Here is an 18,641-nt window from a genome sequence, read left to right as displayed (position 1 = left end):
TTTCACTGTTTGCTACCGTAGGTATTTGTACATTTTGTTATTTTTCAAGCGATTAAATGTTTCACGATTTTATTTATATGTGAACAAATTTATCCTAACATAATTTTTGATTCAACTTTCACCATAAACATACCTTCATCAAGATTGCAGCTATAATTAGCTATATCAGATTTAAAACGCACTCCATAACAGCTAAAACATTGTTTTTGCCAACTTTTTTCCTACCTAACAGCCACAGACTTTTTGCAACGGAAAATTTTGCATCACCATTTGATTCCGAAAATGGTAACAGGTTTTGTGAAATTTGAAATTTTTTGATCTTTTAAGAATTATAAAAAATCTTAGGGATAATTTTAAAGCAAACATCAAGTTTATAAGAAAGGTATTTTTTAATAATCAATTCAAAAATTTTTCTGCTATGGCATCTAACTAGATCCTGCTTACTGATCCTTGTAAATACGAATTTGCGGTTTACCGCCGCTGTTAATCTATTTATCTTACAAGCAAGACTATGGCTTCGAAAATTTAGTTTTATGAAAAACTGGGCTACGATCGAACGGCACAATTTCAGCTTCCAACTTTTGTGCTATACTACAAGGCAAGTGTTTGAGATCGACAGCCAATTTAACGGGTCTTAATCACGTTAAATGTCCCGGGTAAACAACCTTTAGGGGAAGCAAGGGCGCTCAAAGGTCACCCGCCGTTGGTTAAAAATTTTGATCTGGTGAAATATTTTGCAAATCGACCATAATTTAGGAAATGTAGCAATTTGACGACTTTGTTTGGAAGTGGAATTTTCTCCATGGATGAACAGAAGATATAATCAGTAATAAGGCTCTGGTATCGCTGAAAGGTCATTTGCCAAATTTAGACACACTGCTAAAACGATAAGCTGTTTTCCATCTACGCTTCTTCATGATCGATAATAATTATATGAAGGTCTCGACAGCCCGCTGATTTCACGCATAGTACCTTGAATGCCTTGCTCAAAATATATTACGACTATTTTATTACTTTCAGCAGCGTTTTATTGGGTTTTCTCGGGATGAAAACCTTGTTGCCGAAGTAACAGACTGTAAGCTCATCATGAGTCGCTTACAGTTCAATCAGTCAGGAAAGAAACGGTAAAATGTGATAAAAACAAAACTAATTGCACAAAGACACAACACGGGACGAGAGAAAAACAAAAACTTGACCACGCTTAACACAGAACAAAAGTTGAGTATAGGATAAAAGGTCACCTGGAAGTGCATTGAATTCTATAGCGGTAGATACGCGCAGTAATGATAACCATAGTTTGCGTTTGTAGCGGTAAAAACAAATGAGCACAGGGCGTAAAATCAGTAAGGTAGACATTCTAGCAATGCACAGGATAATACCTCAAGTCACCACGCTTTCCCAGGCAACGTCGGTCCACAACATTGCAAACGACAGTATCAGATAAAAACAGCAAATATGTTTGACTTGCGGGATATCTTGTATCTCGATAAATGGGCGCAGTGAATGCAACAGTGTCTCCCGGGGTTGTTCGCCGCCGTTAGCTTATTCAATGGTCTGCAGTGCGCGTTGCGCTTCTCTGTAAACCTGAATTTGGCAATGAGCACTTAAAAAACGAGACGACAGTAAAAAAATCAAGACATTTCAGTGAACGTAAAACTTCTGTACATCCTGCACAGGTCAGTTATAATCCATATTGATAAATATTCAGGAAGTTTAAAAACGATTTAACGACTTACTTCAGTGAAGCGAACGTCTTGAAACAATTCTTGAATGAATCGTCTGGTGGTGAGACGGAAGCAGTACTCGCTCATGATTCTCACGATGTTGTTGTAGAGGGAGATCGAGTCAAAGACCTCTGGCTTCTTTTCTTTCATCCTAATACGTAATTGTGATGTAATAATTACAGCATGTACAATACAAAATTGTACCGTAAGGTAAGGTGGGTTAAAAACGGGCCACTACCTTTACTTCTCAGAGATGTACGGTAGAAAAAAACTAACGAAAGATTTACAGAATCAATAGAACGGACAAAAGGGTGCAGCAATGTAGACATTAAACAAGACTCGATACGTTAAGTCGATGCCAGATACTATACAGTGCCCATCATACTCTCATGGTCTGGCTACGTACATAAGCAGCGAGGTCTCGTGTGCTTTCACTCCGACCGAGCTGGCGAGATTAATGATCAATTGAGTGATCTCATCGTGCAAGAGAGCGACAAATTCTTCGCTCCCTGGCTCCACCACGTGACCACCTGTATAGATAAATTGCATGATGTTTTTTTTTGAAAAGTCTTGGGTTGAAAGTGTTTGGATTTTCATTTATGTTATGTATGTGTATTCATTTTGATATTTTATTTAGTTTATACTTCTTTTATATTGAAGTTGGTTGAGCTAATCGTTATCCCACTAGCAGTAACCGATCAATCAGACTTATTTGGACAAAAAACGCACTCCAATACAGCAATAACAGATGTTTCACAAATCTAAATTCACTCGCTTAATACTCACCAACATAATAAACATCACCAACGTCAAAGAGCAAGCTGTCAGGTGTGCGAGCAAACGGGGTAACCACCGACTGCATTTTGTACGGTTTATGATATTTCAAGCCTGATGACACGCCAGTAGCAAGATTTGACTCGTCTAAGCCACGAAACTTGGCCGGTTGCCGAACAGTGGAAACTTTTCGTTCGCGCGGCACTGCATTTGCGTCGCTTATTGCTCCTGCTTGACAAGAAATAATCGTTTTTTATGGCTTACTTTTATTGCAAATGCAACCTTTTGGATCTGTCCTACTGCTTTAGAAGTTGTAAAGATACCCTCTGTGAGGATCGCCTCATTGGGTTACACCAGGCATGCACAACTCAAAACAGTACACGGGCCGTTTTATGGAAAAAAATTTTTTCGCGGGCCGCGTGCTAACGTTGTTGTAACTAACGTGTAGCCTACTTTATATAATGTGACCGATTAACCGTTGAATAAGAGATATCGTTGAGAAGATGGTTACTGTCAAGAGACGGTTGCCTCTCGCACTACAGTATCTAGTTGTTTTTAACGCTTATCGGCGGTAAAGCATCGGATTCGTTGATTATGTAACTGTAACCGTGGAGAAAATGCCTGAATGAGCGAAATCACGGAATATCTCGTGGGCCGCATGAAAAGGTTTCGCGGGTCGCATGCGGCCCGCGGGCCGTATGTTGTGCATGCCTGGGTTACACAATAACGGGATAGTTTAAAGTTTCTCTGTTTCAGGTTGATTAACTATTGATGCAATTATTATTTAATCGTCCAACTCGTACCGGACAAGAAACCATCTCGGAGGTAGATCGATGGATTCAAAGAAGACTTTTTGCGGTTGATACTCTCGGTCGATGACTGAAGTGAATAAAAAGAGAACAACAATCAGTTATAACGGGTGTAAGCGGTGACTAGGGTATTACTGTTACATCTACGCGAAACTAGGCACATACGCACTAACACTGCCAACTGGCCTAATGGTATTATGACGCTACACCATCTAAGCTTGTTTGTTAGGCTTTTTGATATCAAAATGATGTGGTTTAGAGTTATGTGTAATGGTATATGGATTACAGTCTATGCATGTTTAGGTCCGCATATGCGTCACTGGGCGCAGAAGAGATTAATAAGACACCGGTATAAAGCGTCAGTACCTTAAATAAATCCGATAAAACGGTTGGGATGGTGATGCCGATGTAGCGAGTGGTTTTCAAAATGTCGGCTTTGTCTTCGAGGGACAGAAATTCCATTTCACGACCCGGTCTGAAAAAACAACAAATTAAAATTAATCTACTTCAAACATACGATCTCTATGTTCTCGGTAATAACAACGTTGAGCCGCGTGAACATACCCCGACTTTCCCTCCAAGTATCTTTGTTCAAACATACGGACAGCCGCAAGACCTAAACAACATTGCGTTAGATATAGCAGCTAACATATAGAGAAGTCGTTTCTTTAAATACGTACTGTATATAGGTTTCGAGCATAATTACATTAGTTTGAAATCGATTTGATGTCTTTTACCTAAAGGTTTAGCGATCGTCCATTCATTTCCGTCAACGTGCGTCATACTCGTCTCAGTGATGTTTTCGTCACAAAACTGGGTCGACTGTTTTGACGCAGTAGGCGAATTAGATGTGAGTACCACACCCGAGTCTTGCGAAACTTGGGTATTCCCGCGTTCTCTGCAAGGATACAATTTGTCATTGTCACCCAGGCCACCGTTTGAAGTTGCGTATGGGGTAACTGCTTTAAGGTTAGGGGCTGCCTCAAACTCCTGAATAGATATGGCCACCGTTGTTCTCGTTAAGGTCCCATCTTCATCGTGGTAGTTTGCCTTGTCGTCAGTATGTTTTATTGTGATACAGTTATGAGGGCTTGTTTTAGGCACCGATGCAGAATTGTGATTCGAGTAACTTTGGTATTGTTCTTCTGAAGATGTCACGTCACTGGCAGATTGGCTGATACTGACAAAGTGTAACTTGGCTTGAAGCGAGGCCAGTCTCTGAGACTTGAGTTTCGTTAATCCTTCTACCTCACTTTTATCCAGAACGTCCGGTAGAGACTGAGTGCGCTTCACCAACTTTTTAGGAGATTTCGGCTCCTCCTGATTCGTGACAGTCGAGGAGACAAAAAACTGGGTGCGGGATCTCTGGGTTCGATTTAACGTTTGATCTGACACCGTTGACGTTGCCTGACCCGAGTTATTTGTATTATAAGCAGCAACGTTTTGCATTGAGTGAATGGATGCCTTCGTGCTGAGATTAGGAAGCGGAAGGCCAACCTCCTTATCTGGGTTCAAAACTTCTGACGTTCGTTCTTCGTTAAAAGCGTCTGAGGTGTTGACTCTTTCTATTTTTAAAGTATCCACAGAAGCATTTGAGGACGAGGTGAGAGTAGTAGAGTCCAGTACTGGTGATCTCTTGTCATCCTCTGTTCCATTCACCACATCAGACTCTGGACTGCCTGGATTACGGTTCCTCTGTTCAAACAAAATGGGATCGTGCACTGCAAGTTGGTCGGACACGTATCCTGAGGATGTGTCATCTTGCTGGGTCTTCCTTCTCGTATTGTTCTTCAAACAAGGAGCAAAAAAAGCATTTATAAGCTGAGAGTTATTTTTAAAACCACTGAAAGATGAAAATGAAGCATCTACTTACCCCATGCACAGCCGTACCACTGTGTGACTTGCTTCGATTCTTTTTTGAGAACAAATCTAAAAAAGGTCATCTTGGCGATCAATAACAACTCGAAAAAAACAACTAGTAGGGAAAAAACACAATCACCTATAAGACGATTCTTTAATCGGTTCTTCGTTGGAGTGTAAAAAGAAGATGATTCACTTTTGTCAGCTTGCCTCCTGTCAAATGTACTGAGAAAAGAACCAGTGTAAGACTTTGCCCTGACGTGATTTGAATTTGGATGGCGTTTTATGCTGTCCTCGTTTGAGTTCAAAGTTGGAGATTTTGTGTCTTGATGGTAGGAACCATAGGATGCTGAAAACCATAAGACATTGACATAATTACTTGTGAATGGTTCCCAATTATTTTTGAAATTCACTAGTTTTCACCAAAATAGCTTACTTGTATCAGTATCAAGAAAAGTGGAATGCTGGCTGATAGTTGAACTTGACAAAGCATCAGGGCTTGACAAATAGGTTTCATCATTCGTGGAGCTAGGTTTCACTTTCAAAACAAGGTTTTGACTTTGCTATGATAGCATTTGAGCTTCGGTAATAACCTATTTAGTGATGCTTCTTGTCTCAAGTAACACTTAAACACGTATTAAACCTACGCTGGTTATGTAACAATTATTTCTACAGTAGTTTAACACATACCGACACCTCGTCGTTTCAGACTGAAACTTGATCCGTGTTCAGAGTTTGCTCCTTTTTTGGAAACTCGCATTTTAGATCCTCGTCTGCTCTTCGTGCCACTAACAAAGGATCGAGTTGATTCCGACGATGCACTCAGGTTGCTTGTACTTTCAGGCGAGAATTTACTGAAACCCAAATAAGATAGAAAGTGACTATTTCACCGAAAGTAGGTCACATGGTACGTTGTTAAAGATAGGTGGTCAAGTTAGGAGAATGGGTTTTGTTGGAGTTAGAATTAGATTAGAAGATAGATTTAAGTTTGAAAGACAAGAAACTGTGAAAATAACTTGAAATGTACATTTTTTCCAATGAAATAGTGACAGCCAATCAGATAACCGTTTGTGACTAAAAGTTTGGGCTTAAACAAGTCTGCCACATCTGTAAGCTTACGAGCTGGGTTGAGGGGATCCAGACGCAGTGGACCATTGCAATGAGGAAGAAATTGATTTGCTCAGCAGTTCGCTTCTTGTCAATCGTGGAGTCACAATGGGCTCAGGAGGTGTTAAGTTATGCTCTTCTTCAAACGTGCATTTATTCACCATGAAAAGTACGCTCTGTTGGATTGAGAAATTACGATATAAAATCCTATTACATCTTTATTAATAGCTTCAGTTAACAAGTGCATGACAACAGCTGGCAGATGCATAATCTTACATCGTAGCCCAGGTTTTTCAGGGCTTCAACACCTGGAATTGTCTGAGAAACTGCACAAAGACCGTAAACACAGGTTCCTCTCACTGACGATGAAGCGGATTGACTTGCTAGTTTAGTAATGATCGGTAATGTATTGCACCTTTCCAAGAGTGGTAAACCGTAATACGTTGAACCAATATGTGACTGAAATTATTGAAAAACAAAAAAATGAACAAAATACAACGATGAAATAAATAAATACAATAAATTAATGAATATCATAATCTAATCGGTGTCTCGTAAGAAGCTCATTTTGAACAGCAGAAAAGGTCTTACCAAAGCCCAAACACAACTTTTTATTTTCAAAACTCTAGAAGCAGCACATTCCTCCTTCAGTCCTTGCTTTTTCAGTGCACTTGATCTATTTTGACTTTCACCGATCAGCCGTTTGAGTTTATCTGTCAGAAGAGGGGCAATATTCTGTTCTTCAACCAGCTTTGCACCCCGTTCATGGCGACACAACTCACCGTATAAATGAGCTGGAAGGTAAACCGCTTGCCTTGATTTTCTGTTGTAGCAAGACACTGATGGTAATAAACGAAATTGTCACTCGCGTCAACGTGAGAATTTAGAGTGAAAATGAGATAAGTTACAGCAAATTAAACTTTTTATTTCAGTTATCTAGATCGGCGTTTCTTCGAATTTTTACACATACAAACTTTTTCCGAAGCAATGCATGCATAAAAGTGATTATATTTCGTTACAACAGCACAGTTGTACAATCATTTATTAATGAAAATATAGCATAGCAATAAACACATACTTGTTACCGGTACGACGCACAAAACCATCTTCTTTGCTCGTCTTTTCATAACTTGTTAAAGATAATTTTAGTAATTCTTCAACATGCAGCACGTATCTTTCGTTGTACACTGTCCACCATCTATGACAACACAATAAATTTTAGAAATACAGAAAAATATCAAAATAAAAAACGCACTATCACATCTTTTTACATATAATTTTTTTAAAAAAGGTAGTATTTCAACAGCAAACACTTTAGTGCAGAGAGATGCTAAGTACACGGTATCGGTAGTCATGAATTTATATTTCTATTTAAAATTTATATTTATATTTTACCTTTCCAATTCCCTGTCGAGGTAGTGGTTGTGAGTGAGATAAGCAAAACCCTGGGGTTCGGATAGAAATCGACAGACTAATATAGCACCACGCTCTCCAAGATGCAACAAGGTTGGCCTTAATCTAACAACTGCTCGCAAGTAATCCTGCATCAACATAATTTCTATTATCAAGTAGTTTGAATTATCTTAACCAAGTAAAACTATGAAGTAGAAAAGTTTTCAAAAATTGAAAAACGGCAGTATAATTAGCAAACGCAATAAATAAACAAGCCTGCCAAAATAAATCATAAACATCAAAAAAATCTATAAAATGAAACCGTACACGATCATCACAAGCTTCATGCAGTATATCCAGGGCTTCTGCAGCGACATCATTGCTTTTGTCAAACAGTTGGGTGGTTAAAAGCTCAGTGCCCCAACGTTGAAAACCAGGACAGTTTGACCGTAACAATACTCGCAGAAAGCCAGTAGCATACAGGCGACTGGGCTGTGATTTTGATGTGTTATATGAATTATTTATTTATTAATACAATCTACAAAATCACCAATATTGAAATTGCATCAGAATACAATAAAAAAAATTCAAATTACTTACGTCATTGCAGGTAGTGAGAACTTTGCTTAACACCGCACGTGCTGGGCTGTCTTCGCTATAATGAAGACTTGACACCATCAGTCTTACTATGGTCTCGTGGCTTTGCTCCGAAGCAAGGCCCATAAAACTGACAAAAAATAACAATGAGTAAATATTTTCATGATATTTTGCTGCACTCGATTGGGCAGCACAAAATAATTTTAACTAAGTAACTTACTAGTGATAAGCTCGGCAGTGGCCAAGCAGTTCATCACCCCTCGGGTGACACGACAAGGTACCAAGAATGAGAAAGTATTCTCTACTACATGTTATCGCCAAAACACCAGCTGCTTTGCTGTATCCTGAAGTTTCAACCTAATTTGACAGATAATACAAGAGGTATTAGGATTGTTTTGACACAGTTATGCAATCATTCGCATACTTTAGGGAGTGCATCTACTATGTCAGTGATGAGATTCTTTAAAAGTCTTCTGCCCTCGTCGTCAGAGAAACAAAGACAACGAACCATGAAGCAAGCAGTGAGAACATACTTTCTAAAAACCAAAAGTTTATTCAAGTGAAATTATCATCAAATTTGCTTTTTCGTAAGTCTGCTTTCATATCAATTGTAGGATAATTTAGAGTAATGATCTGGCAATCGGCGAAATAACTAACCTGTTCTCATCTGATTCCCCTTCTTTGCAAAGACTAAGTGCGCTGAAAAGTTTGCTAGTTGGGAGGTAGAAATAAATAAGCCTTCGATAAAATCTTCGCACCGTGTCATCTCCGCCAACAGCTCTCAACAAGTGAACAGGAGATGTGAGAAGAGACTGCAGTGCATCCCAGTCCCAATCCTTGTTGTCTTTTGAAGCCAACACCTACGATAAAAACATACACTTGACAATTGTCATTTCTAGCAAATATCTATGAGTTTGCATATACATCGTGAAAAATGAATTATAATTTAGCAAAATATTACCTTGACATTGGTCTCAGCAGTAAAATAAGTATTGGTATCATTATAACTAGTTAAGAAAGCATTTGTATCATAACAACTAGTAAAATAATAAGTACTGGTCTCATGATGGCTAGTAAAATAAGTATTGGTATTGTAACAACTAGCTAACAGCATTATATACCTTGGTGCTTTTTATTGCAATCAGGGTGTGATCTTCAGCAAAATCACGTATTAAATTCAATGATCGATTTCGCCGTAAGATCGCAAAAGACGCTGTGGAAGCCCCTTCACTTGAATTGGCCGTGCTTGAGCGGCTCCTTGTGTTAGCAGCACCAAATGGTAAAGACGATTTCCTGCAGAAGCTTAATCTATTAGAGAGATACGTTATAACAAATTCGCAAGAGCTTACCTAAATGAATAATAATCGTTTGGTGCCTGGGACACCAACTGACTGAGATAGAGGCTGTGAGGCTTCGGAGGACGACTTCGCATCATGTGGACTTTCTCAAGGTTCTTTACGACAACATTGATATGTCTGTATATAAAGAAGTACGTTGTGCATGTTTTTAACATACAGTTTTGAAAAAAATGGATTATGTGAGCTAGAAAAAAACGTCAGTCAAAATCAATTATTCCCTAATCCAGCAACTAACAAGCTTTCTTCTATGGTGGTTTCAGTTGATGTATTCTTCAGCAAGTCAGGAAGATGCCACTGTGACATGTTTTCATTTGGCAAAAGACGACTGGCTAAATGCAAGGTTGATCCAAGGATGATAGTTGCACTGACTTGAGCGTGAAGGTCTTCAGTAGACAAAGCCACTCTCGTGAGAACCTAGTAATAAACACAAATGATTTTAGACCTGTTTGTAGGTGTAATTATTCTATAACTTGGTTAAAAAAAACTGGTGCTTATAGTAACCTTTAAGCCGAGGGTTGAAAACTGAAGCAACATTGACTACTGTATATAAATAAATAAACAGAGAATAATATATTACTTCTAGTAGTCCAGCCTGAAGAAAATATGACAGCATAATGGCAAGATGGCAATCTACAAGGTCAGGCCGTGACACAGAACGAACAGGAAGAACTTCTTTTGCCTCTGCCACCACAAATCCTTCTGCTATTCTCCAGTTGTCTTTAAAATGACCAGGAGCTATAAAAAAAAATGAAACAAGATTGAAGACACAAATCCAAAGTAAACAATTCCTTAAAAGGATAAACACTAGGATGTTTCATTTTTTCACCATTTTGGAATTTAAAAAAGCTTGGGGTCTCCGTAGGCGGTATTTTGGGCACAATGAAAGAATCTAAACTTTTTTTTGATTTATGACGTCATTTTGAGGTTGCACCCCCTTGTTGAAGTTTCAGTGGAGGTGCATTTTTCTAATTTGGCGATATCTTGGTAACCGATTGAGCTAGGGCCATTATCAAGGTGTCAAAAGATGCAGAATAGCTGGTTTCCTATAACCACTCAATACATTTTAATTGCATTTTCGCTCTAGAAAAAAAGTTATTTGAGAAAAACCGAAATTTTGGAAAAAACCCTAAGTTTTGACATATTTTGTATGCAAATCACAATGTAGTTCCCAGATGCTGCGATTTTTTCACGTGCCAAAGATCTCAGTTGGTCTGAGTGCTGGCGTATAGAAGTCATACGACGGTCAGCTAGCATGCACATCTCCTGATTTACAGAAAAGGTATGAATTTTTTTATAGAATTTTCCACCAATTACTTTCTTGATTTCAAAATCTGGGTCTGATTTATGATCTCCTTAATCTGACATGACGTTGAAATTTTGGATTCTAGACTTTTTTCTTATTTTATCAGCAATAACATACTTAGAAGATTAGCTAGAAGACGAACAATTTTCAGTCTACTGCTCAGGGTAATATTTTCGCTTATGACTGCATCTTTTTAAAACACTGGTTAAATGAGTCTGATCTACTGAGGACATGATCATTTTTCTTGTGGTTCACTAATCTTTGAGAAAATCTATCTCTTCTGAAGGTATCTGGTCTTCAAAAACACAACTGCAAGCAAGCTTTTTGTTTTTCAGTGATGGGTTTTCCTCAATACTACACTTGCACTTACAAACGTCAAATAAATTTGTTAACCAATCTTCATCAAAAATATCACATTTTTTTATCTTTTTTGCTCTTTTTCGTGTAAGATTAAACTTCTTAATCAGTTCTTTTAGCTTGGTCTTAATCCTTATTAAGTTTACTGTGGGGAGGTTCGCTTTCATGCAAAGATCAGCAACATCTTGAACAACTTTCTCTTTAACATCATTGAAAGCCGGTGCTTTCCGGGTAAACTTTGGATTTGTTTCACTTAAGCGCTTACTTTCAAAATAATAGTGATTCAAAACATCCATGTTGGTAGGCAAAACATTGCCAGCAAGCTTTTCATATTTAATAAATGCACTGGATAAAGCTGATCTGGTAAGCGCCATCTTCAAACTAGCAGTAAGGCTAAAGCACTAACCACCAAGATGACTAGTATGACGACCACTTGAGCATCCCAGTATCATGACTAAGTATTATTAAACTTTTAAATTACATTTAAAATAATTGTATTGTTTTGTCATACTAGTGAACAATTGTTGTTGCATCACAAACGTTTTTTTTTTTTGAAATATTTCCATCAGTAGTTTACTCAAATAGTTGATCTGACATGTTAACTTGTAGGCAAAATACGTCAAAATTTTGGTTTTTCTCAAATAACTTTTTTTCTAGAGCGAAAATGCAATTAAAATGTATTGAGTGGTTATAGGAAACCAGCCATTCTGCATATTTTGACACCTTGATAATGGCCCTAGCTCAATCGGTTACCAAGATATCGCCAAATTAGAAAAATGCACCTCCACTGAAGCTTCAACAAGGGGGTGCAACCTCAAAATGACGTCATAAATCAAAAAAAAGTTTAGATTCTTTCATTGTGCCCAAAATACCGCCTAGGGAGACCCCAAGCTTTTTTAAATTCCAAAATGGTGAAAAAATGAAACATCCTAATAAACACATTTTTTTCTTTGCGGCATACCGGCAGCATTCAAAGCTTTTTCAAAATTGTCTTCCCAGATCAATTCATTAAAATAGAATAACTCGCACAGGACAGCCAGTATGCCTCTCTGCAAATAAAATTATGTTATTTTATAATGTATGTATGTATAATTTTATCACCAACTGATATCTGAAATAATTCAGCAAATAAAAGTCTTCTAAAAATGAATGTTCAAAAATCCAATCATCACTGACCACAAAACTCTTACCCTGATTGTACTATTTGGAATCAATAAACTTTGAACAAATGACTTAATCATGTCTTTAGCATGAAATATATGAAGCAAGCCGGTCCACGTCCTGAGCAAGGATACAATGGCCATCTGACTTGCTGCAAAACGCATTCCCAGTTCTTCACTATAATTAACAAGAATGACGTTTGAATGCAGACACAACACGAGGCTTATAAAACTTTTTCCTAAACTGTTAACTCTTATCAATAGACTGTCGTATGAAGTTGTGACCAATAAAGATTCTTGTATCATGCACATAACTTGTTTACAGGATTTAGTGAGCGCCCTACAAAAATTTAAATATTAAAACAAAGGCTTAAGACAAACTAGTTTTATCATAAAGCAAACATTTAAGCTTTTATGCAACCACAGGGTTGCTAAGTTAATATTACTAACTCTAACTTGGAGTCTTCAACGTCAGGATGAAGGCGATAGTTAATTTCAGTGTAAGGTGCAAATGTTGGGCTGACATTCAGGTCTGAATCCTGCCATTCCCTGTGGTGTGTATAACCACGAAATTTGTGACAAAATGCTTTCACAACATTAGCAAGATAGTACATTCACAAATAATAACATGAGCTTAACTTTGCCAATTAAAATTAAACCAACCAATACTCAAAATTTTTCGCTTTTCGAAAAAAGTTAGTTCACTCTTACCCAAGTGAAGGATGGTTAATGATGTGCATTAAGCTAAGACACAAACACTCGTTTATCCTTTGATACATGTGACATTCTAGAACCGCATTGATAAGTACCAGAGCACCATTGCATCGAACTACCAACCATGGTTGAAGAAGAGCTATATGAAATACAGCAAAGATCACATAGCATAGAAAGCAAGAAATAATAGCTAAAAAAGGTTACCGGTAGCGTTAATTTACAGGACCACGAGTGTCAATCTCATTTACATGTCAGTTGTGATTTTGTCTGCATAAATTTTGAACTTACCGAGCTCACACAACACAGCAAGACAAGTCCGATAAACACGATCACGTTCTTCTGCACCACCTAGTGACACAGATACTACACAAGCGACCAAAGATAGCGGTACGATAGGTTCCCTGGAATCGTGTGCTCGTTTTTGTTTTAAATGTGCCAACTTCCGAATAAGTCTGACAGCTTGGATTCGCTCAACTTCGTTAAAATGACTGATGTCAAGACATCTGCAAGAGCAGAAAAACATCCGGTGGAGAAAAACATTTATAAGAAAAGGGAGTCATAAAAATAAATCCAAGAAAACTGCACAAGTAAACACAGTAAGGCCTACGTTTGACCGAAATGTGCATTTCACACAGCAACAGCACCACTTGGCCATTCAGGAATTTCGCCAACACAGCATCACACTACTGAGAAAAAACCTCTTACCTCGTGACCAAGTAGTCTAAATTCAATTCCATGAAGATGTTTTTGGTTTTAACGTCATTAACAAGATAACGCAAGACTCGAATCCCAGCAGCTCTCACTTCTTTCACATCAGAAACTATGGTGGCTTTCAAGCTAAAATATAACACATATCTTAGAAATTTGTTCGTCTATATCAATGCGGTAGTTGCCCGTGCAACATATAAAAGAAAGAAATCATGAAAGGAAATACAGATAGATTACTATTGTAATTCATTCACAATCCATTTAAAATAGGATTAATTGAAAACAATATACTAACCATGTCATAATAACTTCCACAGGAATTTGTATTACTGAAACATCAGAAATGCTGCACAAAAGCTGAAAACATATACATACTGTAATACTGTATAAACATTTTAAAATCTAGCTATTATATGCAATATAAAACCCAAAATAAATATATGTATCATTTTTCCATTAAATGACTAGTCACATACAAGATGTGATAGTTTATTAACTTCTGGCAATTGGCTATTAAACATCAGCATCCCAACTAGCATCAAAACTATTTTGTTAAATGCAACAAAAAAGTATATTATATGATGATTTGTTCATGAAGTTGACCCAAGTCTATCAGCATGTAATAGCCTTTAAAAGGGGCCCCACGCTCATACTGTATTACAATATAAAACTACTTTCCTAAGTGTATGGTAATCTTTTCATTTGAACTTGCAACACTTTTTTTGCCAAATGTAAAGTTGTGGAAATGCAAATGGTTATGATCTAAGAGAAAGTTAAATAATACAACTTTTTTGACATAAACATAATTGGTGCCATTTCGGGGTGATTTCCTGTGTAGACAGCATAACACGAAACGGCAATTCATGCTGTAGTTTACTAAGAACTAAAAAGGCAATATACTGAATTAGGACCTATATTGCAACACAAGCTTGAAAGCGCTGAACGTGCTTTGCTTATTTTACAAAGAGGAACATTGAATGAGCCTATACAGTAGCCTGAATCACATTAGCTAATGTTTCCTACGATTTAAACTTTACACTGTCCTAACCTCTACCTGAACTTTACCCTATCCTTCTGAAACAAACAATTAGAGACTGATGCATCAAAACAGGCTCTCCCATGTTGTAAACACATCTCTGTAAACACTTTCGAAGTGCCCAGATGAAAATAGCTTGGTCATACCGATATATGCAAGCAATAGGTCTTTCTTGTATGCATGGCAGTCTAAGGTCTTGCACACACCTGCCTGTTCATTACGTACCAAGAGCACAAAGCAAGAGTTCAATCATAAATTCACAACAATGTTAGACTGAGAATTTACCTTCACTTAAAAAAATACTCTGGATGGAGAGAAAGTATAAACTTTTCAAAAAAACGATCTCTCTTCTATGGTCATACTCTATGGGCATTGGGCCAACATAGTAGTATTTAAATACAGTACAGACAGACAAGATAATGATACAATACATAATAATACATAATACAATGCAGACAGACAGACACATCCAGACACACTTGTACATTTCAATATTTCAAAGCCGAGAAAACGGTGTGTGGTTTTTGTTTTTGCTTTAATTTAATCATTAATGGTTTTAGCTTTCCTATAAAATGATGATAAAAGCATCCCCTTACCAGTAACAGTGCAACAATAGTAATAACGGTAAGTAATTATAGCTACAAACACTACGAATATATACTGTTTGTAACAGATAAACTTACAAGATATTATTCAATTTGGAAAGAAGTAAAATGCAAGAAGCATTGAAGATATTCAAGACCATTTCAACTGAGAATGTAACACTAGCAACATGTTATTTGTTAATTACGTTATTACTAGGGCAACCAAAAGTCAATATGGTCAATTTTTTTTTACCTGCTCAGAATGCTATGAAACAAGCACAAAACAAGTTTCAGCTTTGTACGACGTGTGGTATAGAAGTTATTAGGTCAGATAAAGTCAAAATGTTACGTTAGGTCAAAATACGATCAAATTGTTTCGTTAGGTCTTTTTTTTAGGTCAAAATCTATTAAACTTGTAATTTTGTAACCATTTTGTAATATTATTCTTCCGTTTTTCTCTTTTCTTGTACCGCAAACAATTCCAGTCCCGCAAATTTTACTTAGAACCAAAGCCACAAAGAGAGGGAAGGCTTTTCAGCGCGTTTGGTGACGTCACGATGTGACGGCATTGCATTTGAAACTGCAAGTTGTCAATCTTAATACGCAGAAACGAAAAAAAAGTCAACACTAGAAAAGCATTTTGTCATTTTTAAATGCAGCTTTAGATTAGAAAGTTGTTGTAGACAGTGTAGAGACTATCAGTATAGCGTTTTTCAAAATGAGGTCAAAATTTAAACGTTTTAGGTCAAAATAAGGTCAAAATTTAAACTTTTTAGGTCAAAATAAGGTCAATATTTAAACTTTTTAGGTCAAAATGAGGTCAAAATTTACAAATTTTAAGGTCAAAATTTAAAATTTTTAGGTCAAAAAACTGGTTGCCCTAGTTATTACTCTTGCCATACCTTTACTAAGTTGTTTAAATGGCCGAGCTTTCTTCCTGTCGAGACAGACTGCTGCGCACAAATATTAATGAGAATTTCTTTCAAGTTGTCATTTGGATCTGCAAAATTATCGAGCAAAAAAGGAGAAAATGATAAACATTATCAGTTTAACAAGTCGAGATTTCTGAAATACTGCATAAAAACTTCTTTACAATCTACAAAGGTCGTTGAAGTAAAACTTATGCAAACAACAATTGTATAAATTATCTTTCTTTTTCAGAAGTCTAATTGTATCAATATAATTAATCAGGATAAATTCTTTATAGCATCATACCTCGATCCAAATCAAGAGGAATGCTTTCCTCATGCTCAGATCTCCCTGAAAATAAAATATACAAAAGTTGATACAAACCCAAGATTAAATAGAAGCAGTGAAGTAGTACCAATTTCATTTCATTATCACATAAAAAACCTTTCAACTTTTGAGATAAATAGAATTCATTTTTCTGCTTTTATATCTACCTCAGGGACCATTTTCAGTTTGACATCTATTCGGTTGTCAGTGCCGCCCACTGTCAAAAGTTTAGTGAATTATAGTTTGTGTTAGGGGCAGTCTAGACATGTTGAGGAATCTTTTCAGTTTTAACTAATTGTTTCTTTGTGGAATTATGCTTCACAATCGCAATGCGAACATAATAGAACATTGAGCATACACTTTACTGAATTGTTTATTTACAAAATACATCAAATCAACATATTTTTAAGAAATCTTCTTTTCATCTAACTAATACTAAAGATATTAGTAGTGACATGTTAGAACATTTCATCTAAGAAAAGGTTATAGCAGGTGTGGACAAATTATGGCCTTTAGGAAACATCGGGTCAACCAAAACATATAGAGCAGTTCGAGTTAAGGTTCTGTAAAACTTGATAGCCAAATTAAAATATACCGTAAAACCTCTATTTCACCGCCATGGTGCTCTATTTTTCAACTCTTGTTTAAAAGTGGCATTCTATTAGAGGAGACGTTCAATTAGAGGTTGGCGCTCTATTTTTCGACTAGCTGGTCAGAATTTTGAAATAAAGTTTATTAATGAAAAGAAAAAACACCAAACACATTTACCGGTATATACGAAAAGTGGTGTTCTATTAGAGGGAGGCGCTCTATTTTTCAACCCTTCTTTAAAAGTGCCGTTCTATTAGAGGTGGCGTTCAAATAGAGGTGGCGCTCAAATAGAGGTTTTACGGTAGATGTATTATATACTTTATTTACTTGAATAGAAACCGTGGTCTATTCTTCCTTGAAATCAATTTGCGTGGCTTCTAATCAACGTTATACCTTATGAACTAAATTGCCTTTTAATCAAATGAATGCCGCAGGCCTCAATAAACTTTAAAAAATATGTTCCAAAAATGTTGGTTTATTTGTAATAAAATAATATCATCATCATACTTTTTGGACATATAGATCCAAAACAGAGTAAAAAGGGCACAGCTAAAAAATTTGTTAAGACGCATCATACATAGCTACATCCACTGCAGCAATAAACAACCAATTTTTGTTAAAAATCAATAAAACTCTTTTTGAGAGAAATACATATAAAACTAGCTAAAAAAATTCACAGCAAACAATAAAAATATAAACAGTGCAAACAAGATAATCAATTTCCTCTTACTGCTTCCAGTCCGCCCACCATGAAGTCTTAAACTTGCTATTCTCTTGGAAGTGGCTGGATAGTTGATAGAAGCCATTGCCACACTCTTGATGAATTTACATCCTTGGACATTATACAACCATCACATTGCCATCAGCAAAATATCAGTAACATGATTAAAAAAATACTTAACAAATGTAAGTATGCTAAAGGACTTCTTTTGAGTGGTAGTCCTGGAAATAGATTTCATACATTTCATTGTATCCAAAACATGTTAAAATATTAAAATCAGTAATAGCCTGAAGAGTATTTTTTATTTTCTTTCAAGATTTTCAAATACGATTAGCTTCAGTTTCTCCAACAAATTAAGAGTAAGAACTACTGTTTCATGTATAATCAGATGGATTGAGGTAAACATTGACAACAATTTACCACAGATCTGGTTTTAAAGGTTTGATTTTTTGCTTTTAAAAAATAAACTTTATGTCATCTTCACTTATCGATGTTTCAATTTTTATAGAGATATTTATGATTTTTAGTAGCAGGACTTGCTGATTTTTGACCAGGTTTTGCACAATCATGTTTCAATATTGACCCAACGAACACAAAATCTAAGAAGCAG

At 36.6% G+C, this 18,641-nt stretch overlaps 1 protein-coding gene across 3 annotated transcripts; it reads right to left on the bottom strand.

Annotated features, from left to right (window-relative positions):
* Positions 1-998: 998 nt before the first annotated feature.
* LOC143459263 (rapamycin-insensitive companion of mTOR-like) lies at positions 999-18,273 on the bottom strand. 3 transcript variants are annotated; one of them, XM_076956337.1, is made up of 36 exons: positions 18,041-18,273; positions 16,699-16,743; positions 16,386-16,483; positions 14,159-14,220; positions 13,861-13,992; positions 13,444-13,658; positions 13,153-13,294; positions 12,892-12,990; positions 12,472-12,619; positions 12,243-12,330; positions 10,199-10,356; positions 9,857-10,035; positions 9,613-9,738; positions 9,385-9,556; positions 8,921-9,123; positions 8,688-8,799; positions 8,484-8,620; positions 8,267-8,393; positions 7,994-8,158; positions 7,670-7,815; positions 7,353-7,472; positions 6,866-7,097; positions 6,551-6,733; positions 6,287-6,450; positions 5,858-6,021; positions 5,604-5,705; positions 5,307-5,516; positions 5,181-5,236; positions 4,045-5,095; positions 3,872-3,923; positions 3,674-3,782; positions 3,302-3,377; positions 2,511-2,729; positions 2,131-2,254; positions 1,737-1,875; positions 999-1,584 (listed from the first exon to the last, which is right to left on the bottom strand). In XM_076956337.1, the coding sequence occupies exons 1-36, from the start codon at positions 18,114-18,116 to the stop codon at positions 1,543-1,545; spliced, it is 5,673 nt and encodes a 1,890-aa protein (XP_076812452.1). In that variant the 5' UTR covers positions 18,117-18,273; the 3' UTR covers positions 999-1,542. The 3 variants fall into 3 exon arrangements, with proteins under 3 accessions (XP_076812452.1, XP_076812453.1, XP_076812454.1); XM_076956338.1 differs by having other exon boundaries at positions 2,511-2,726; XM_076956339.1 differs by having other exon boundaries at positions 8,706-8,799.
* Positions 18,274-18,641: the final 368 nt, after the last annotated feature.

Source organism: Clavelina lepadiformis, chromosome 5 (genome assembly GCF_947623445.1).
Source record: "Clavelina lepadiformis chromosome 5, kaClaLepa1.1, whole genome shotgun sequence".
NCBI classification, from domain to species: Eukaryota; Metazoa; Chordata; class Ascidiacea; order Aplousobranchia; family Clavelinidae; genus Clavelina; species Clavelina lepadiformis.
The sequence above is the reverse complement of the archived record's forward strand: the minus strand, read 5'-3'. Positions and strand labels throughout refer to the sequence as shown.

Excerpts from the sequence above, each read along its gene's own strand:
- LOC143459263 (XM_076956337.1), bottom strand. The coding sequence starts at position 18,116 with ATGGCTTCTATCAACTATCCAGCCACTTCCAAGAGAATAGCAAGTTTA. Across the intron at positions 10,036-10,198 it reads TTCAGGCTGGACTACTAGAA|GTTCTCACGAGAGTGGCTTT; the intron begins GTAATATATTAT and ends GTTTATTACTAG. Across the intron at positions 7,098-7,352 it reads GTGCGTCGTACCGGTAACAA|AAAATCAAGGCAAGCGGTTT; the intron begins GTATGTGTTTAT and ends TTGCTACAACAG.